Raw genomic sequence first — 22067 nt, 5'->3', positions numbered from 1 at the left:
CAGTAAGAGCTGTTCGACAGTGGAATTTGCTGCCAAGGAGTGTGGTGGAGTCTCCTACTTTGGAGGTCTTTAAACAGAGGCTTGACAACCATATGTCAGGAGTGCTCTGATGGTGTTTCCTGCTTGGCAGGGGGTTGGACTCGATGGCCCTTGTGGTCTCTTCCAACTCTATGATTTTATGATTCTATGATGAACCACAGTTCCCACTTATCCCTGACTATTGCCCATGTTGGCTTACGTTGATAGGAGTTTGAATCCAACAACGTCTGGAGGATCACAGGTTCCCAAGAGATGCATTGCAAAAGCAGCACCATATCTCCCCCCCCCCCAATACATTTCATACCAGTTTGGAACAAATTTGGTTTCTAAACCTCCACTGATGCTTCTCAGCTGGTTGGATTCCCTCCTGCTGCCTCCTGTTCCTCAGCCCTTCATGCCTAACCAGCTCACATCTGATCAGGACACACTTGTGGCAAACCATATTTGCCACCTGGCAAATATGCCACCTGGCGAAGCGACCAGTGCCCTCTTTGCTTTCCTTTTTTTTTTAAGGCGTGCTTATGCTAGGAGGTAGTACTGTGAGCCCAGATAGGCAACCATCAAGGTAACTTTGGAAATGATATAAATAATAATTTTTTCTCTATCGTAAACCTTTGCAAAATAGAGCTTCTCTCCCTTTTTCCTTTTTTTACACACACAGTTCCGTTTGATGTTATATTCCATATCTATAATCCAATTTCTTCAATCCTCACTTGTTCAAATATAATGAGTTAGCATTCAGAGGAGGGTTGCTGAAACATAAATGTAGAGAACAAAACTTTAAATAAAGAAACCGTAGGCTCCCCTCCCGACCCCGTCTTTTGCATCGAATGACGTCTTATCTCAAGTTCAATCCTTAAAGTCCTTGCAGTTGGTTTGCTCCACAGTTTGTGATCTTATCTCTTCTAGCATGTGCCTGTACTTTAGTCCAATTAAGCTCTAATTAACAGGAAAATCTCTGCTTTTTAATGGCGGCATTGGAGGGTTTTCGCCAGGTGAAGTGCTTTTACACACAGCGCCTCCCTGCCCCCTGCATTCTATGCCAGAGCAAGAGCCAGGTACAGAGATGAACTGCAAGTGAAGCCCGCCCCCTCACCTTGTCCCTGGGGGGGAATTTGCAAGGACAATTGCCCTCAATCATCCTTGTTTTTCCTTCGCCAACGATCTTCTGCTGTCATGGGGGCTGCCTCCATTAAGGCAGAGTAGAACCAGAAGCCCTGAACAACTTGTACTTTAAGGACCACCTTTGTCCTTATTTTCCAGAATTATTATTATTATTATATTATTATTATTATTTATACCCCGCCCATCTGGCTGGGCTTCCCGAGCCACTCTGGGCGGCTTCCAAAAGAATATTAAAATACTATAATACATCAAACATTAAAAGCTTCCCGAAACAGGGCTGCCTTCAGATGTCTTCTAAAAGCCTGGTTGTTGTTCTCTTTGACATCTGGTGGGAGGGTGCTCCACAGGGAAGGCGCCACTACCGAGAAGGCCCTCTGCCTGGTTCCCTGTAACTTGGCTTCTCGCAGTGAGGGAACTGCCAGAAGGCCCTCGGCACTGGACCTCAGTGTCCGGGTAGAACAATGGGGGTGGAGACGCTCCTTCAGATATACTGGACCAAGGCCGTTTAGGGCTTTAAAGGTCAGCACCAACACTTTGAACTGTGCTCGGAAACGTACTGGGAGCCAATGTAGGTCTTTCAAGACCGGTGTTATGTGGTCTCTGCGGCCGCTCCCAGTCACCAGTCTAGCTGCCGCGTTCTGGATTAGTTGTAGTTTCCAGGTCACCTTCAAAGGTAGCCCCACGTAGAGCACATTGCAGTAATCCAAGCGGGAGATAACCAGAGCATGCACCACTCTGGCGAGACAGTCCGCAGGCAGATAGGGTCTCAGCCTGCGTACCAGGTGGAGTTGGTAAACAGCTGCCCTGGACACAGATTTGACCTGTGCCTCCATGGACAGCTGTGAGTCCAAAATGACTCCCATGTCCTTCAGGGGCACAGTTACCCCATTCAGGACCAGGGAATCCTCCACACCTGCCCGCCTCCTGTCCCCCAAAAACAGTACTTCTGTCTTGCCAGGATTCAACCTCAATCTGTTAGCCGCCATCCAACCTCCAACCGCCTCCAGGCACTCACACAGGACCTTCACTGCCTTCACTGGTTCTGATTTGAAAGAAAGGTAGAGCTGGGTATCATCCACATACTGATGAACACCCAGCCCAAATCCCCTGATGATCTCTCCCAGCGGCTTCATGTAGATGTTGAAAAACATGGGGGAGAGGAGAGAACCCTGAGGCACCCCACAAGTGAGAGCCCAGGGGTCTGAACACTCATCTCCCACCACCACTTTCTGAACACGACCCAGGAGGAAGGAGCGGAACCACCGTATAACAGTGCCCCCAGCTCCCAGCCCCTCAAGACGGTCCAGAAGGATGTTATGGTTGATGGTATCAAACGCCGCTGAGAGATCCAGCAGAACTAGGAAACAGCTCTCACCTTTGTCCCTAGCCCGCCGGAGATCATCAACCAGTGCGACCAAGGCAGTTTCAGTCCCATGATGAGGCCTGAATCCTGACTGGAAGGGATCCAAATGGTCCGCTTCTTCCAGGTGTGCCTGGAGTTGTTCAGCAACCACTTGCTCAATCATCTTGCCCAAGAATGGAAGATTTGAGACTGGGCGATAGTTGGCTATTGTGGCCGCATCTAAAGATGGTTTTTTAAGAAGCGGTTTAATAGCCGCCTCTTTCGGTGGGTCTGGGAAGGCTCCCTCACGGAGGGAAGCATTCACCACCCCACGAAGCCCATCGCCCAGTCCTTCCCGGCTAGCTTTTATAAGCCAGGATGGGCAAGGATCAAGGAGACAGGTGGTCGGTTTCACTCGTCCAAGCAGCCTGTCCACATCCTCGGAGGTAACAGATTGGAATTGATCCCACACAACTTGACTAGACAGGACTCTAGCACTCTCCCGCCCCGGCCCTGCTCCCACGGTGGAGTCTACCTCTTCTCGAATCTGAGCGACTTTATCTGCAAAAAACTTTGCAAAGTCATTGCAGGAGATCATGTGGCCCCTACTGGGCCCTGATGGAGCTGTTGGCTTTTTGCAGTATGGTAGCGCTGCAGAGAGCTTGCTGGGGAGACCATGCATTAAAAAGGGACTCAAAAATAACTTAAAGAAGGTTTTAATAAGAAAAACAAAAACTCCATTTACACTAAATACATCAACAAACCAGACCCAACCACCAGCCCATCCCCCAGGGTAATGGGAGAGCTAGGTGCTGCTCCTTATATACTACACCCAGATGCTGACATAGTTTAATCAGTACAACTCAGCAGCACCTGCTATGTTTCACAGCTGTAAAGCTGGGTCTCGTTAGTTTGCTCTGGCCCTTGCTCTGGCCCCTTAAAGACACACACATCGGGTGGAACAATGATGAACCTTTACATGTAAAGAAACCATTCAACAGGAGCAGGTGGTTCCGCTAAATTGCGAACCACCTGAAAGAGTCTCCTGCTGCTGTTTTCCACAGATGCAATAGAGGCGGTGAAGAAAGTCTTCTTCGCCGTCGCTATCGCCACTTGGTAGGCTCGACATTGAGCTCTAACCCGTGTCCGGTCAGATTCGGAATGGGTTATCCGCCACCGGCGCTCTAGCCGTCTCAACAATTGTTTCATTGCCCTCAGATCCGTGGAAAACCACGGGGCTGTCCGGGCTCCATGCAATCGGAGAGGGAGCTTCGGAGCCAAACAGTCAATAGCCCTGGTTAACTCCACATTCCAGCGGGCCACCAGGGAATCAGCTGAAACACTGAGATTATCCAGAAAAGCAGTGCCCACCATTAAAGAGGCCTAACTGGCTTCAGCTAGAAGAGGATTTTGTATTGCCAGTCCCATGCTGTGGATGACTCGTTCAGCAGTCACATCCTTACTTTCAGCTTTCAGGTGTCTTCTACAGGCCCATGCAGTTATTTGAAATGTTCTAGATTAGACGGTCCTTTTAATTATTATATTGTGCTGTTTTTAATAGTTTTAATGGTTTTTATATTGCTGTACACCACCCTGATATTTTATGAGGGGGTAGTAGGCAAATCCTTTTATAGATAATTATGTAGAAAAGTTATGCATGTTGACATGGAAGGATGTGCCTCCTGCTCTCCTGCTCAGAAACATCATCCCAGTTTCTCCCCACAAACTTCCACTGAAGGATTTAGCCCTGTTTAGCTCTGAAACTCTTTCAGCCTAACCTGCTTTACAAGGTTGCTGCGTAGATAAAATTGGTGGTAGAAAGATGGGGTTAAAAGATGATGAAATAACTCCTGGGAAAAATGGCAGTATAGCGCTGTCAGGTATAAATGGAACACCTTGCCCTTGTTGCTAAAACTTTGAGAGGTGAAGAACATCACCATTTGAACATTATTTAAATTCAATTAAATATTGTGAAATGAAATGTTTAATCTGCAGTCTTGCATCACATGCTGATGTGTAAGAATGCGAGGCTAAAGGACTCCAGTAAATACTGTCTTTTGGAGTACTTTCAAGCACAGTCATACCTCAGGTTGAATACGCTTCGAGTTGAGCGCGTTTGAGTTGCGCTCCACGGCAACCGGAAAGTAACAGAGCACGTTACTTCCCGGTTTCATCGCATGCGCAGACGCTCAAAATGACGTCATGCGCATGCACAGAAGTGGCAAAAAGCGCGCACGTGTGCAGACGTGCCATCACTAGTTACGTTTGCTTCTAGATGCGAACGGGGCTCCGGAACAGATCCCGTTCGTATCTAGAGGTACCACTGTAGTAAATTGTGGATTAAAAAGGTAAACGTAAAGGACCCTTGACAGTTAAGTCGAGTCACAAACGACTCATCTTGCTTTACTGGCCGAGGGAGCCGACATTTGTCCGCAGACAGTTTTTCTGGGTCACGTGGCCAGTATGACTAAGCCGCTTCTGGCAAAACCAGAGCAGTGCACAGAAACACCGTTTACCTTCCCAACAGAGCGGTACCTATTTATCTACTTGCACTTTGACGTGCTTTCGAACTGCTAGGTGGGCAGGAGCAGGGACCGAGCAATGGGACCTCACCCCATCATGGGGCTTCGAACCGCTGACCTTCCACATGGTTCTGCTCTCGATTTTATCCTCATAATAACCCTGAGAGACTGAATTCAGTGGATTTCACAGCTACTAATGGTTAAGCTTGAGTTTTCATAGCATGTCCAAATGGAGCGAATTACTTCATGTGGCCATATTATCTCAACAGTTTGTGACCCGGACTCCTTTGATCGCTTCTTCTGTGGAAACTTGAAGAAAACAAATCTCTGATGCAATTTGTACTTGCGTGCAGGAACATTATGTGTTGTGCTAGCAACCCTATTAATTGCTTTTCTGTTCAAAATGCTCTCAAGTCGTAAGTGAAAAATGATTAAACACCACTTTGCAAGTAACTGAATTTGTTTAAACACAATGTGCACATATGTGTCCCTTTCAGAGCTGACACAATGAGTGTGTTTTGTGCGTTCTGTATCTGAGTACACAATGGTGTTTTTTAAAGCAGGTTTTGGTTCTAGGACTGAGCCAAGTTTTGCCTAGAGCCAATGATTAATGAAATGTTTTGCTGGAAAAAAGTGAAGGGATTGAGTTAATGAATGTGGGTGCTGCTCTTTAGCTCAGGTTGTGTTAAGGAAATTAGCAAAACTGCATACAAAGCTGGTTCTGTGCAAGGTGGAGAAGACAATGCTTTTCTTGCTGTAAATGGAATAAAGTGTGTTTTGGCTTGTTCCTACATGTCTAAATGCAGGCTTGAAATTTAGTCATTGAAAAATGTTTCCCAGGCAGGCAATTTGCCAAACAATTTCTCAAGCTGCCTTTCTGATGCATAAGTATATAAGTAGTTGGTGCCTGGCTGGTCGAACTTGTTTGTGGACTGCCAGTACAACGCATCATCAGAGATCTTCAACCTCTCCTGGACAATGACAGTTCTCTTTCTCAAGCTCTGGGAGGAAAACCTTTCATTGCCTACAGACAGCCACCCAGTCTTAAACAACTCCTAACCCACAATAATACTACAACCAGACTTAACACGGACACTGGCACCAGAGCCTGCAATAAACCCAGATGCCAACTTTGCTGCCACATACACCCGGACAACACCATTACTGGCCCCAACAACATCACACATACCATCTCGGGACTATTCAATTGCTCATCGTCTAACATTGTGTATGCCATCAAATGCCAACAGTGTCCTTCAGCTCTCTATATTGGACAAACAGGCCAAACCTTACGCCAAAGAATAAACGGACATAAATCTGACATCAAGAATCACAAAACAGAGAAACCAGTAGGAGAACACTTCAATCTCCCAGGACATTCTATACAAGATCTCAAAGTAGCTGTTTTACTACAAAGGAATTTCAGAAATAGACTGGAAAGAGAAGCTGCTGAATTGCAACTCATTACCAAACTTAAAACCATGGAGAGACCTGGTTTGAACAAAGACATTGGATTCTTATCCCATTATACATGACTAAGCCATTTCTTACCCTCTCACCCATTGCCTTTTCCTGTAAGACCTATTACAGTCGTTAAGAGTCGTCAACAGGCTCATCTCAGCTATCTGCCAATCTCCCATTCCCACCCCCCTTCTGAGTAATACCCCTCCCCACTTTCTCACTATATAGAAGGATCTGGCAACTTCTGTTTCAGTGTATCTGAAGAAGTGTGCATGCACACGAAAGCTCATACCAAGAACTAACTTAGTTGGTCTTTAAGGTGCTACTGGAAGGAATTTTTTTATTTTGAATAGTTTGTGTGATTGATTAGTAGCTTGGAGGGAGGACTTGGGAAAGCCACTCCCTCCTTGACAGTTTGGTTTCTCCATTTGGCTCTTGGGAATCTTGCCAGGCCACACCCTTTGCCAGTCCTGATTTGCATCCTCCTTGTGTTTTTCCCTAGGTGTGATCATGCCTCTTTCTTGCCTGGGTGGAGGAGCATGGGATTGTGTGTTGAGACTAGCCTACCGTACAAACACAAAATTCACATTCATTTCTCTCTGCACTGTTCATCCTGCCCCCACCAACCACTTGTCGTATCCACCCCTGTCCCCAGACTGGAATAATGCAGTCCTTGGGCTGAAAAATGTACCCCATCCCTGCTGTAGGATGAAACAATTGCTAGGTGGGTGGTTGCAGTCGATGCCCTACGTCTCTAAACATTTCCCCGGTTGTCACCTTTTATAGGATGGAACCCGACCCCCGCTTGACACTGATGTGGACCTTGAAGAAATTGCTCATAATCCCTGCTGTGATAGCTTTACGTAAGTAAATTTCTCTTTTTTTATCTTCCATTGCCACTTGCAGGTAGCGTTGGTCCTTCTATGATACCGCCTTATAAGTAGTAGAAAATAAACACATCACTCCAAATCCTCATCTTCTTGCTTTTTTATATCCATTAACACATCTGCCTAGACTAATGTTCCAGATTTCTTTGACTCTTCCGGTTTATGACACTGAAATGCATTAAGTTCTGCATAGCAAAAACCTCTGTTCCTAGTTTACGTTTATTTTGAAAGCAAGTGTACTTCTGTAAAATGTGTCAAGGAGGGTTGCAGCATATGCTTACAGAATCTAAATTAACACATGTTAATCCCAGTTTGCCCCCAAAATATATAAAAAGAGCACATCTCAGACTAACCGGCACACCTTGCTGAATGGAAATAATTTTATTTAAATGTCTGTTCAGTGACATTTTAATGCCCATATTCGTTCCGCTTCTGCTGTTACAACTCTCATTTGGGATAAAGAATGTGCCCTAAAATGACTCATTGGCTTTTTGTTGTTTGTCTTTATAGGGGAGCAGATCTTTCAGCTCTAGTGCGGGAGGCTTCTGTCTGTGCCCTGAAAGAGGAGATGGCAGTGCTGAATGCCACAGATAGGAAAGGTAAGGAAGAGGATATTAAACAGAATAACTTGAAGAGAGAGCAAGTTGAAAGATTTCCTTTCTTCTTTTTGGGGGACATAATTTCTTATTGAAACTTTTCATCATACAATACAATTTAAGACAAACTAAATAAAATAATCTAACCAAAAGAGAAAGAGAACGGTAGATTTTAACCCTTGTCTCACAAAGAAGGTCTCCCCTTTTGGCGGCTCCATTACTGTCACTGTGTTTACTATTATGAGAGGGAGTGATAATATAGAACTTTGAATCTGGAATAATAATAATAATAATAATAATAATAATAATAATAATAATAATAATAATAATAATTTATTATTTATACCCCGCCCATCTGGCTGAGTCTCCCCAGCCACTCTAGGCGGCTCCCAATCAAGTATTAAAAACAATACAACGTTAAATATTGAACAGGGCTGCCTTCAGATGTCTTTTAAAGATAGGATAGCTACTTATTTCCTTCACATCTGAAGGGAGGGTGTTCCACAGGGTGGGCGCCACTACCGAGAAGGCCCTCTGTCTGGTTCCCTGTAACCTCACTTCTCACAATGAGGGAACCGCCAGAAGGCCCTCAGCGCTGGATCTCAGTGTCCGGGCTGAACGATGGGGGTGGAGACGCTCCTTCAGGTATACAGGACCGAGGCCGTTTAGGGATAATCTCTACATGCCGACTCTTTTGGGATTCCCATCTATACTGACTGACCAACTATGCTGAAGGGGCTAGCTGGGAGAGCAACTCGAGCCATTTGGCTCTATCCTTGTCCATACAGAAAGGCTGCTTCACACACAAGCAGCTGTAACAATTATTTCAAGTGGCAGTGCATGATCGAGCAGCAAATATTCTCTGCCCTTTCCTCTGCATGTGGTTAAAGGCTTTGTGAAATGAGACTGTGAGACACATCACTATCATTGTAGCCTTTGTTCACTGACTTTGTAGAGAAGCCAAGAATCAATGGCAGCTGTTGCTCTCACCTAAATGCTTTGTTTACACCAGGAGTTTCCTTTCAAAATAATATGAAGATTTCAGGTTAAGGTTGCTTTAGAATATTTAAGCAGATTTAAGATTTTTAAATTGGCAATCTTCAAAATTTTAAAACTACCATTTAGATTAGGTTAGTGAACTATCGGGAAGCAGGTGGGAGGGATTTTTTCCTTATTTCTGATTGGTGCTTGCCCGTAAATGTAGAATGAAGTCCTTCAGGGCTGATGCAAATATGTCAGATGTTATGCTGGGAGCTGAAACAAATAAAATGAATTGTTGCATGTTTTTGGACTATTTTACGAGTCACCGCTTCCCTTTGTGATTTGCCAGAGTTTGATGAGGAACAACCAGGTACAACTAATTTGTGTTAGTTTGGAATGTTCTACTACTCATGGAGCTTGTTCTGTTGTACCTTCCAAATTTGTGCTTTGATCTCCCTGTAGCCCGTGAAGTTGACAGTTCAGAGAAAATCCTTGCATACAGCAACGTACACAGAGTTTGTGGCTGGATGCATGGCTCCGGAGATGTAGACCATTAGTTAGTTACATAAACGTTTCAAGGCAGTAGGTTTACAAAACTGTTCTTCCTGTTAGCAGAATACTGGAATTGGACCATTCTTCATTTTAAAAGCCTGTTTCTAAAGAAGACCTGGGCGGGCCAATTTACTTGGTGTTAGATACCAACGATACATCATTTTCATATAATTTTCTCTTCAACCATAACATGCTGTAAATTTTATATCCAAATTCCACAATTGTTCCCATGCTTCCATATCTATATAATGACCGATATCTATCGCCCAGTTTATCATTGTGGGAATCAGTCTCTAGGGAAGCTGTCCTAGGTTATCTTCTCAAATCCAGCTAATAGTCTGAGGGAAAGCTGGTTCTATCTTCTCCCTCCTCCTTGATAGTCTGCGCCGTTTCTTGCTGGTTCATTTGCTGAACAGAGGCAAGTTCTCTCATGAGCCTGGTGGTCTTTTCCAGTTGTTCCTGCTTTGCCAGAGAGGCGTGGGTCACCTTCTTATTCCACGAAGAACTGTAAAACTGATGTCAGATTTTGGGTGGGCTTCAACACTGCACTAAGAAGATTGTTCCTTTGGGCAAGCATTTCTCCTCACCTGGTGGGACAGTCTCCCCCTCCTCCCCCTGAATGCTTTTCTGGGGGCTCTCCAGACCCTCCAGAGTCAATCTGGGGGAGCCATGGGGGGAAGGGCAAGAATCCCATTGTGCTAGCAGGAGCCATTATTCTGGCTCCTGTCAGAGGAGCAGGGTTGTTGAATCCAGCCCTTTGTTTATAAAAAAATGTGCAATCTCTTTCTACTGTTGAGAGTAGGAAACTTAGGAGCCTTTTTACCCATTTGAGCAGAGCACTTGGAAGTTCCCAGAAGGTAAGTAGTGGGAAGCTCAATCTCTGGGCAATCTTCATTGGTAAGGGCGTTCGATGCTTTCATTATCCTCTTCCCAATACTTATTTTGTTTATAGCCTTAAGTTTCATTTCTTTACAGTTCATTATGTATACTGTGGAAGCATGTTAACCTTCTCCTGTTGCACTGTATTGTTCGCAGGAGAAATCAAGATTGCCAGAAAACACTTCGAAGCAGCTTTCAAGAAAGTTAAATCTTCTGTATCGAGAAAGGTGAGAGGTGCTCTAGGCCAGCTGCTGACTTAAGCTGGGAGTGGCACAGAAGGCTAAGGATTGTGCAAAGGAATATGAGGCAACCGATTTCCCCTTCACTCTTGTCCAAACAAGTCTGATCTGGGGGGAAACCACGCATCTGCCTTGGTGTTAGTGAGAGGGAATCTTACTGGCACATGGAGAAGGAAGGCTCTGGACACTGCCTCCTCAGCGGCTGGGATCTTTAAAAAGCCAGTAAATTAGCCACTTTGCCTTTCCCTAGGTTTCTTTTGTAAATGCTGAAACACAATCTTTGCCACTAGGTAAAAGTTTTCCTTATGGTACAGTCGGCTCAAAAGCCTTACTGAATGCGTTTGTTTCTGTTTTTCCTCCCTTCACCGGCATCCTTAGGACCAAATAATGTATGAAGAGCTGCGCAAGTCACTGAGCAGGTGATAGCTGGGTCATCCCTAACACCCAACATGTTGCTTAACCTGAGGACCTCTCCCAGTGGACCATTTTCCAGAAGCATCTTCATGGATTGGACTTAACCTTGGTTTTGCTTGCCTGCCAATCTCAACATTGCTGGACTCCGTTTCTGAGAGAAGTTCTATCACATTGTATAGTAATTAACATTTGGCCACAACCTTTCAAACTGCTCTCTAGGATATGGCCAGAAGATACATGATGTGGCCATCTGGCTGAAAATAAGCAACCCTGGATCTGGTCAGAAACCCATATATGCCATGGATTCTGTGATGGAAGAAAGTGCATGATGTAAATGTTGTTTTAAAAATATGCTGTCAGCTGTCATGGGCTTCTCCTCATCACTCTTCAGACGTTAAATTTTTCTTTCCGCTATGAGACATTTGATTAATCCTGTTAGTGTCCTGCCTGTAAACTGAACCGGTTAATACACAAAGAAGCAATAGCAAGTCAACCTACCACATCAAGCCTAGCCCAGATAGCAGGGATGAGGGACCTGTGATGCTCTAGATGGTGAGACTGTAGTTTCCATCAGCCCCAGAGAGCATGGCCAATTTCCAGGGATGATGGGAGTTGTAATCCGACATTGGGCTGCAGGGTGGGCACAAGTTCCCTATCCCTGTCTTACCCCACAGCCAGGAAAACAGCCAGGCAGGTAATAGGAGTAATGTTACCATGGGGGTAGTTACTCTGCCACCTACTACGCCCTTCCAAAAAAAAGTGTACAGCAGTGCCTAGCTGAGGAAGGGAAATTGTGCTGTTGGGCAAGCAGAAATGCTTTCACTGGCAGAAAAATATCCTTAAAACTACATTGAAAACGTAAGGAAAAACAGCTTTTTCTCTGTGGGGAAGCTTCACATTATTTAAAGAAGTCTGCTTGTTTGCTTTCAAAATACCACATTCCTTCCCATACTAGTTTTATGTGTATGACTTAAAACAAGGGAATATTAGGAAAAATTGGGTGCAGTGGGCTGAAGAAGCAAGACTAAAGCCAAGCGCCTGTAGGATCTGTTATTTGATCCACCCATGACCAATCCAGACAATGCAAAGGAGATCCTCACAGCAGTGTACAATGACTTTTAGATAGCAACCACTAATCAGCTGCATAGGTGTCCTAAGAACATGGCTTTATTATTGCAAAATCTTCTGCTTCCCACACATAGAACGCACACAGACTTTGCTTTTCCATGTGGTCTGGTGTGAAAGTCAGATATGATTGGATTTTTAAAAAATGCATTTGTTTTCAAGCATCAGCAAAACAGTAAAACAAAAAGTTAATCGAGAATAAATACAGAGCTTGTATTACAGAGAAACAGCCATCTGTAATGTGTTCCTCAAAGAGGTTCAGTGTTCAGCTTAGGATGCATTTCCATAGATTACTGGGTGTTAAGGAATGCATCCATATTCCAATGTATTTGTGTACATAATAAAGCACATTTCATAAAAACTGCTCCCTTCTGCATTGCTTTAACTTTATGCTTAGGTTTTTTCCTGATTGCTATATTCCATACTTCCCAACGTTATTTGTCTTCACATCCTTCCAGTTTCTAGTAGAATGCTAGCTGTTAGCAGGAATGTTATAAATTCCTTATGTATTGGTGTTTTTAGTGCACCATCAGTTATCATTAGGGCCAGGTGTTGAGTTTGTTGAATAATTTGTTTAGAGATTGTATTTATTTCCTGGAAAATACCTTTGGTACTGCATGTTCTTCCTCTGTCTCCCTCCTCAGTTGCTTCCACCCGTCAATGCAACATTCCAAATCAGTTTACTTTCTTTACTACCTTCTCAGTTGCTTCTGCTCATGTGGACTCTGGAAAGCACATAGAACTGGAAGAGGAAGTGTAAGGGGTGTGGCCAATGGAGAGCCAGTGGTTCCCCACACATCTTTAGGGATTTGAATTCCCCTGACCAGGTATCCAAGTGGTTGTGTTCTGGTGTCTGTATCTTGGTTTGGGATGCCAGGATGGGAATAGGATTCTATTGGCTTACCATCCACCCCAGTAAGCAATTCTCCCTGCCCGAATTTATAGAGGTAATCACAGTTGTGGACTGAAGGAGTCCTAAGTGGGTTGTTCTCGGTGACAAAACATGCATGCCATGGTGGTCTTGTCTGCTGTGGCTCAGCAGTTTATGGCCTCCAAGCCAACCAAGGACGTCTCTCTGATTTTATCTTGGCCAGCACATGTATTGGGGTACACATTGGGCTTTAGGCCACATCTTCTGTTTTGAAATAGTGATTTGGGTGTGGAAGCCATATGTGACACTTGTCACGGACAGATTATAAATTTAACCTGCAAGAGTAAAGGACCTGATTCAGTACTCTCCTCAAAAGCGGACAAAATCTGAATTCCAGATGGTGTTTGGGGAATTTCCTGCAGGACTGTCTGGCAATCCTGCTGGAGCTCTTGTTATTGTCTGGAATGAGGCAGGGAGCCAAGCTGGCACCACAACAGCTCCTAAGGATTTGGCACATTGTCAGTCGCTTAGTACTTGGAGGAGTAGGTATCAATGAATTGACAAGGTCAATGTGACTGAACATATAAAAGCCCATTGGTAGTCTTCATGTAGCGATGAAATCTTACTTCACACCACCACCAGTGGTGTGAAGTGGAGCTCCTGGGGTTTTTTTAAAAAAACATTTTTTAAATTAATAATAATCATTAAACATTTTTTAAATTAATAATAATTAATAATAATCCAATATGAGCCACATTGATACAATACGAAATAATAATACAATTTTAAAAGGCAATTATTCCATTCCAGTTCCATAGAAACAGTATGCCATATGGTCCTGTTTGACGGATAATTTTCAGTTTGTGCAACACAAGGATGTGGTTAACCTGCTTCCTTGATTGAGACGAAATTTAAAATATGAATGGGTCTTCTCTTGCCATATTAAATTGCCTTATTTTAAAATAATCTCATGAGCATCTCAATACTCTGCTAACCAAAAGCGAGCATGGACAGTAGCTTAAAATACTGGTTTCTCTTTTAATTTTTGACAGCACATCTTGCTAATCTAGTTTCTGTTTGAAGGTGTGATCTTAAAGTGGAAGGATGTGGGCTTAACGCCTCCTTTCCCACATTCATTGAGAAACCTTATTGACACTAGGCCTTTAATAGCAATTATTCAAGAGCAGATTTACAAAACAATACCAAAAAGTCTGTCGTGTTAAAGTCTTGGGGCCAAAATGAATTGTGATGCCTACTTTATTATTTCAACCTTGATCTCAAGAACATTGCACACATTTGTTAAATAAACTTCATTAATAACATCTTTATTCAAGTGTCCAAGAATTGTTTTTGAACAACAACTTTATTGTATTCCTTTGTAGGAGGTATTTAACATTCACACAGTCGATGTTCTATACGTTTTATAAACTTGCTACCTGCTGTCAACATCTGACACTCCAGCTCTTGCCCCAGCTAAGAGAGCACAAGATGGTTACTGGGACACACGTAGGCTCCACTACTGTGGCCACTATTCTGTTTCTAAACTTCAAGAGTTCTGGTCTGTTTCCAAAGAAGCATCAATTTGATGGCAGGGCATAGCTCTTATGTACAGATGCATTAAAAAAGGAATGCAGATGTTTTCTGGGAAATGGGCCTGCTGCAGGAGATCATATCCATGGTAATCATATCCATGTGTTTTGAAATTACACAAACACTAGCCTTATTCACCGGATATATACTTTACAGCAACAGTTGTAAATCCATCAATTAGGTTAGCACTTGGATTGGCCAAGACATAACTCAATATAGGAGGAGTTGTAGCCAGCCATTTTGGTCAGCTACTACACTAATTAAAACAATTCTGGGGTATTAAAAGAAGTTAATTTGGAAGGCTTGTCAGCAAAGGCTAGTATCTTGGGCAGCAAGTGTAAAAAACTGAACAAGTACATATGCTGCATGTAAGATAAAATGCTTACAAGAACAAACCAATGTTCAAGTCAACAGCTACTAAAACACATCATGAAACATAGTTATATGGCAAAAGAACATGAGAACGTTTAGTTCTAGAGATCCTGTTCTAGATTGTACTCATACATTCATAGTTCAAACCAGATCAAGATACAAAGCAAATTCATCTTGATCAAACAAAACCTTCCACCAGCTACTAGGCTGTCTTTGGTGTTTACGGAAGTGGGGCTTTTTTCACTCCAGTATCACTTCACCTTTTAAATGCCTTTTCACTCGCGAATACGGGCTGATAGTGTCATCCATCACAAAGTCATAAAGCACTTTTGTCCAGGAGTTATACTGTGGCAGATGATCATAGTATTCAGAGGCCATTTTCTTCAGCTATAATGAAAGAAAGAAATTAAAGTTTGTCAGCAGAATATTAAATAGCCAGTGTTGTGGTGAGTAATCTCATCTCAGAATTAGGAACTAATTTTATGTATGTCTACGCACAGAACTACACCATCTGCTCCCTTATATCCTGGCCTGATCACTGAAATCTTCGAGGCTTCCCCATGGCTCAGATGCACAGCCCCTATTATTAGCCATGCATTTAGTGCAGTGGGCCGAAGCCTGGAAATTACACCCCAACTGAGATTATTGCTCCATTTTCTGTTGGTTGTTTTTAATTGCACTGTTTAGAAATGCAAATACTTAAGCGGTATATAAGTGTTTTAAAGTAAAATAAACACAATATTTTGAATTGTAAAATGATTAATCCTCTTGAACTTTAAAAGGTCTAAATTAGGGATTGGGATCCTGTGGCCTTCTGGATGTTACTGCAACTCCCATCATCCCTAATCATTAGCCATGCTTGCTGAGGCAGATATGAATTGCACCCCAATATCTAAGGGACATATCACCTGTATCGGGAAGTGTGCCAGTCATACAAGTAAATACCCAGGATTCACTCAGTATGCAACTTCCTAATCAGACAACAGGAACACAAAGGATGCTGCCTTTGAGGAGGAGCAGGGCACTGACAGCCACTGACCCTGTTTTCTAGAAACAATGGCTTAGGTCCCAAGGTAAGCTCATGGGATGCAGATTTTCTACCCACTCCTCCACACCCCCTAAAGGCTTTTCAGGTCTGAACTATGAATATATGAGTACAATCTAGAACGGGATCTCTGGAACATTGTCATACTCCTTTGGCATAGCTAGTTAATGTTTTATAATGTGTTTTAGAAGCTGTTTACTTGCACATTGGTCAGGAATGCCTCTTGAACAATGTGGAATGGAAAACATTCTCTACAGAGATGAAGCAATGCTAATTGGTATGCTAATTGGTATGTGCAGGAGCTACAATTGCTACCTTTTTAATGTCTGATGTTTTAGTATGTTTTTCTACAGGGCGAGTCCTTTAAAAGAGGCCCTGTGGATACAGAGTGCACATGTTCCACGGGGCCTCTTTTAAAAGACTCACCCTGTATATACTGTAAGCCGCCCAGAGTGGCTGGGGAAACCCAGCCAGATGGGTAGGGTATAAATAATAGTAGATCCCTAAAGCTCCACAAAGATGAAGCTCTATTGAATTGCAGGCATCTTTCTTGCAGAAGTCTACAAAAAACAATGGCAACCCAGCACTGAATTGTGGCAATTAGCAAGGAAAACAACTAGTTTACCCCACATAGGAGCAAATTTAAAATTTGGAGACATAGAGTTTAGTCTTAATGTATATTCCCACCTTCATCAGCAAATCACGGCACGGAAGTGGAATAATATCAATCCATTGAATTATAAGGGAGTTGCTTCACTCCAGCAAAGTAGCTAGTTGGACATTATAATGTACTCACCAGTGGAAGATTTTTTCCAGGAACATTAGGGAAGTCGTGATGTTCATTATGGTAGCCAACATTGAACGTAAGCTTATTAAGCGGACCATAGTAGGAATATGTTTCATATCCCTTTAAAAACATGTAATGTTCAGCTATGAAGTGTCCTGAAATAGGGTGCAAGCCTAACCCAAGCAGAGATCCTGTTATCAGGTAGACAAGTGCTTTTACTCCAAAGACATAGTATACCATAACATCGAAGAGAAACTGAATTGACAAATTCATTATTTCAAGTCGAGAGATTGGTTTGGGATTAATAAAAAGAGGCCGAATAACAAAGAGGAAGTGCTGAAAAATAACCCAAAGGAACTTTCGAAAACGGGTACAGAAAAACCATCCTTCAATGGGAAGAGGAATGTCCACATCAACTCCTTCACCGCCAAGATAACGATGGTGATCCATGTGATATCTCTTGAAGGATACAGAGTATGGGATGCCAAATACAAGATTGGCAAACATTCCAAACCATCGATTCCACAGAGGTTTACAATTGCCAAAGGCACTGTTGTGGGCAATCTCATGAATAGCCAGAGTCATGGAATGATCAAGACAACTGCCAAACACATATGACCAAAATATAACCCATTTCCACTCCAAATCTTTAACTAGGTAAAGGGCAACTAGCTGTGCAAGCACCATCAGTGTAACTATCCAGATCAAGTTGTAGTCTGGTTTCATCAAAGTTTTTATTTCTGGGTGTTTACCTGTTGGGAGAAAAAGAGAGATAAAGTTTCAAATAACAGCTGTCAATAGACAATGCTCTTTGAAGATCATGCCACAATCATTTGGATTCTACTTTCTATACAAGCCTATATACATGTTAAAAGTTTGAATACATACAGGATGCTTTACTACAACTCTGCAGTCTAATGTAAAATCCACATGAATGAAGTACAGGCACAACAACAGCACCACTGCCATAATGGTTCAGGCTAAGTTAGGGGATGGAATCAGCCTTAGTTGCCCTGACAGAGGTCCATATTTGGGAGATAGACAAGGGGACTGCAACCCTATTGATCTCGCAGTGACTTTTGATACGATCAACCATGTTGTTCTCTTGGATCATCTTCATGAGCTGGGGTGCAATTCCACACTGGTTCCACTCATTACAGAGCAGGATTCAGAGAATGACATTAGGAGATTATAGGTGTGTCCACCACAAGCCATTGTGTCACAGGACAATTTTTGTCCCCAGTACTATTTAAGATCTACATTAAGCTATTGGGAGTGGTCATTAAGAGTATGCTGATGACATGCAGTTCTATTTCTCAGTTACAACCAAATCAGAAGAGGTTTTGATATTTCTGGACGGTGGTGGGCTGAGTGACAAACCAACTGAAATTAAATTTGTGGGTAAGTTCCTTCCAGGTATGGGATCTTGAGAAATTACCAGTTCTGTAGAGAGTTGCACACCCTCTGAAAGAAGAGGTAGATAGTTTGGGATGTTCTTAGATCCATCTGTCAGTGGAGACTCAGATAGCCTCCATGACAAGAAGCAGTTACACTAACTATGCCCTTTCCTGGAAAAGGACAGCTTGATCACCACTCATAACTAGATTACTGTAACATGCTCTGTGTGAGGCTCTTTTTGAGACAGGTCCAGAAGGCAGTAAATATGAGGTCAGTTAAGTTACATGTTGACATCTACTTCACTAAGGAGCTATATGCAAGAACAGGTATTTTTAAAATATAGTTTTGAGACTGTAACCAAGATGTGATTTATTGGAGGAACTGAACATGGAAGAAAGGGTTAATTTCCTTCATGGGCATAAATCACCCCATAAGCCAAGATGTGCATGGTCAGACAAACCAGTTGCACTGTCTATATAAATGATTAAGGCATGTCAGTTTATTAGTCAGTCAGTGAGTCTGTGAGTCAGAGTCTGTTTTATGTCTTGAATAGCTGGAGCAGCAAAAATACTTCTTAATTGTAGCTATAAAGCTGAAAACTGTATGTATAGAGCAACATCCAGAACTGTATTACTGAGGCCTTATCATTTGTAGAAGTGAACTATTTTGGGCCTTATGCTGCCAGTGGTGACTGGAACAGTGTGCGGGCAATTTCTGCTAACATGACTTTGTGATAAAATTATTTACTCCTGTCCACTGAGATTTTAATAATTCAGATCAAGAGTAGTAGCACTGAAATCCATGCTATCTATTCCCATGATTTCACTAAGCTTCATTTCCAGCAAGTTGCCTTTGACTAAGAACATGAACAAATATGGCATCAGATATGCAGACTTCTCACAGACCTAACTTTTACATGAAAGTCAGCATGGTCGACTAAGCAGACACAGAAAACCGTGCCAATCCCAAGGTGATCTGCTTTAATATAGTTTGAGGTCATTCAATTCTTAACTTTTCTCTGGGCAGATTCAATTAAACAGTTGCAGTAGTATGAGCCAGTAACAAGTCCTACTAATGCTATAAGGCTCTCCTCCCTCTCCTACCCATTTGCCTCCCCCAAATTGGCTCTGGGGGTCAGAAGAACCACAGGAGGAAGAAAGGGGAGATAGCACATTTTGCTTGCCTGATGGAACTAACAGAGCAATCTCCTTAGTGCTACTCTGAATTCCGCCTATGGGGGGGGATCCAAATTTCATGAATAGACCCCATTGAAATTAATGGACCTTAGTCATGTTCGTTAATAGGTCCACTCTTAGTAAAAAGTAGTTGACTACCACCCTATGTCTAGCAAGAAGTATACTGTGATGTAGGCAACCTAGAGATTCTCTATCCGGTGCTAGAAAAATAAAATCAAGATGCTGGATAGAATAAACTGAGTTTGTATACTCAGTTGCTTACTAGGTTTGTACATCAGGTTTCTGAATTTATTTTGAGACGGATAAAATGGAAAGAGACATGTGTAATTGGGAATGGCATTTGTCAGCATAAAACTTGATCATTGTCTCCTACGGATGCTTCTCAGCAGCCACAAGGACTAGAAGCGTGCTGTTAACTAAAAGCTCAGGGCCACTCTACTCTTCTAGCACCTCACCTGCTCACTAAGAGCAACAAACATCTTAGCATGTGAAAAAAGATGCCTCTAGGATCAGCTTGAAAGCTGAGCTTCCAAATACAGCTACAGGGTCTCCCCACACTTCCACTCCACCAAGAAACTGGTGGTGTCTGGGCAACTTCAACCACTCAGCCAATTTCTGTCGCTCATAAGATAAAATGACACCTTGCATTGCAGGGGCTTGGGCTAGATTATACTTGGCGACCCCTGCTAACTCTCCAATCCTATGAGTCTATGATACTACACCTGTAGCAGCTTGTTGGCACACCATTTTGAAGTGTGCCCAACACACCAGCCTACACCCGTCCCTCTCTTAAGAGATCCTACTGGAAAGCTAGTTGCTGACCAACTCCTAGGGGCTGAGAGGAGGTCTCTTTGCCCCAATAAAATATTTGAGAGTCTGTCCCCCCAACAAACCCTAACTATTTGGAGTCTTTTGCCCCATCTTTTTGTGCCTGCCAAATAGCCGTGTCATGCTTATGATATTTTATTCTCTTGTTAATTATGCTGTTTTAAATGTGCATTTTATATTTGACTTCACTTAGCATTTTTTTTTTTGAAATTTTTTTGTTAACTTAGTTTGTGTATTCTGTAGTTGAACTCCTTTGTAATGTTTTATTTTGAAATTTTTAAGATAATATTTTAGTTTTCTGTTAATTATGTTGTTGTGGCTGTATACTCTATATTTGACTTTCCACAGCTTGTTTTATTGATGTTTTAATATTCTGTAAACCGCTTTGAGATTTTTCTTAAAAATATAAAATGATATAGATATCAAAAAAAGAAGTTGTTGATGGACACTGCCATTCAAATAGTGTGCCCTATGCATAGCTGTTAACTTTTCCCTTTTCTTGCGAGGAATCCTATTAGGAATAAGGGAATTCCCCTTAAAAAAATGGAAACGTTGCCAGCTATGGCCCTATGTGGGCAGGCCTCTCCCTCCCCCCAAAATATTTTATTCAAGTTGGCACTCTTAAAAGCAAACGTCGCCCCTTCCACCCTCAGCAGGGGAGGGGATGTTACTTCAGCCATTTTGTCCAGGCTACACGGGCAGAGCTTATGGTCGGAGAGAGAAGGGGACTCGAGAGCGCCTTCGTCAACCGAGGCATCGTGTGGGGCGAGACCCCCAAAGGGGAGCGGGGAGGGCCTGAAGGCGCGCGCTTACTCAGGATCTCCTTGCGCCGGTCCGCGTGCGGCTGGTCCGTATAAACCCACTCGAAATCCTCTCGAGCCACAGCGTTGCCCATGGCTCCTTCCTCGCCGGCGGCGCCGTTTCCACACACTCGCGCCCGCCGCCAGGTAGGGAAGGATGGTTTCCCGCCCACCGACCCCACGTCCCAAAAACCATTGGCTACAGGGAACGGTGACGTCACAGAAGCCCATTAGCGGCCCTGCCTGGAGGCAATGGGAGTTTTAAGATGTGCCCGCTTCTTGCCCTCGTCGCCTTGCCATTCATTTTTCTGCCTCCCCGGCAAAAATGTTGGGGTGGCTTCATTTCGAAAGAGTTGATATTTTTGAGCTGCATAATATTAGGTGTCTTTTCTTATAGTTTTTATTAAATTTTACAGTTTTATATTCAAAACGAAACATCATTATCACACAAAGCATATATGAATCCAAATCCCCCACCCTCCCGTGACGTACCTCACACTATTAGGTGTCTTTTCAATTATTAGGTGTTAAATTACGTTAGCAGTATTCACATTTTTTAAAAAAAAACTATTAGGAATTTCAACATAACATTTTATCAAAAATACATCATCCTCATTTCCCTCCCCCAAAAAGGAAAAAACCAGCCCAGACTTCCCTCAGCTCCTCTTTCTGGTTTCTCAGCACATGTTATTTTCTGCATATTATAAAGTTGTAAAAATCCTTAATTTATCAATATGTTACCAATAAAAAAATTGTTTATTCAAAACCTGCCAAGGAGTCCAGTTCATTTTGTTATTTCTTTAAGTACTTTGTAAAAGGTTCCCCTTCTTTAAAATCACAGTTGTCCTTATCACGTAATTTGGCAATTTCGCCAATTCCGCGTAGTCCATCAGTTTCTCTTGCCACAATTATTTGGTCGGGATTTCCTCATTCTTCCATCCTTGTGCTATTAAGACTCTCGCCGTTGTTGCATACATAAATATATTTTTGAATTTCCTTGGCAGGTCTTTTCCTACAA

At 42.9% G+C, this 22067-nt stretch overlaps 2 protein-coding genes across 3 annotated transcripts in view; one reads left to right on the top strand and one right to left on the bottom strand.

The window, feature by feature from the left end:
* NVL (nuclear VCP like) overlaps positions 1-12526 on the top strand; it is a 41625-nt gene extending 29099 nt beyond the window's left edge. The window contains exons 20-23 of the mRNA XM_082217468.1: positions 7276-7352; positions 7887-7975; positions 10541-10611; positions 11002-12526. Of these exons, the coding sequence (XP_082073594.1) occupies positions 7276-7352; positions 7887-7975; positions 10541-10611; positions 11002-11046 (282 nt within the window). The 3' untranslated portion in view covers positions 11047-12526. The remainder of the gene's footprint in view (positions 1-7275; positions 7353-7886; positions 7976-10540; positions 10612-11001) is intronic.
* A 1746-nt stretch (positions 12527-14272) lies between these two features.
* LOC309529548 (sphingolipid delta(4)-desaturase DES1-like) lies at positions 14273-21212 on the bottom strand. Of its 2 annotated transcripts, none has more exons than XM_082217871.1 (3): positions 21063-21212; positions 16837-17579; positions 14273-15382 (listed from the first exon to the last, which is right to left on the bottom strand). In XM_082217871.1, exons 1-3 carry the CDS (start codon positions 21142-21144, stop codon positions 15236-15238), a joined length of 972 nt encoding a protein of 323 aa, XP_082073997.1. In that variant the 5' UTR covers positions 21145-21212; the 3' UTR covers positions 14273-15235. The 2 variants fall into 2 exon arrangements, with proteins under 2 accessions (XP_082073997.1, XP_082073998.1); XM_082217872.1 differs by having other exon boundaries at positions 17512-17579.
* Positions 21213-22067: the final 855 nt, after the last annotated feature.

This window comes from Podarcis vaucheri (genome assembly GCF_965113315.1).
Source record: "Podarcis vaucheri genome assembly, chromosome: 3".
Classification (NCBI taxonomy): Eukaryota; Metazoa; Chordata; class Lepidosauria; order Squamata; family Lacertidae; genus Podarcis; species Podarcis vaucheri.
Note: the sequence above shows the minus strand (reverse complement) of the source record. Positions and strands in the feature narration are given on the sequence as shown.

Bases quoted from the DNA above. Each gene is read 5' to 3' on its own strand.
- LOC309529548 (XM_082217871.1), bottom strand. From the start codon at position 21,144: ATGGGCAACGCTGTGGCTCGAGAGGATTTCGAGTGGGTTTATACGGAC. The intron at 17,580-21,062 runs GTAAGCGCGCGC...TTCTCCCAACAG, and splicing joins CCGGCGCAAGGAGATCCTGA to GTAAACACCCAGAAATAAAA. The intron at 15,383-16,836 runs GTGAGTACATTA...CTTTCATTATAG, and splicing joins CTGGAAAAAATCTTCCACTG to CTGAAGAAAATGGCCTCTGA.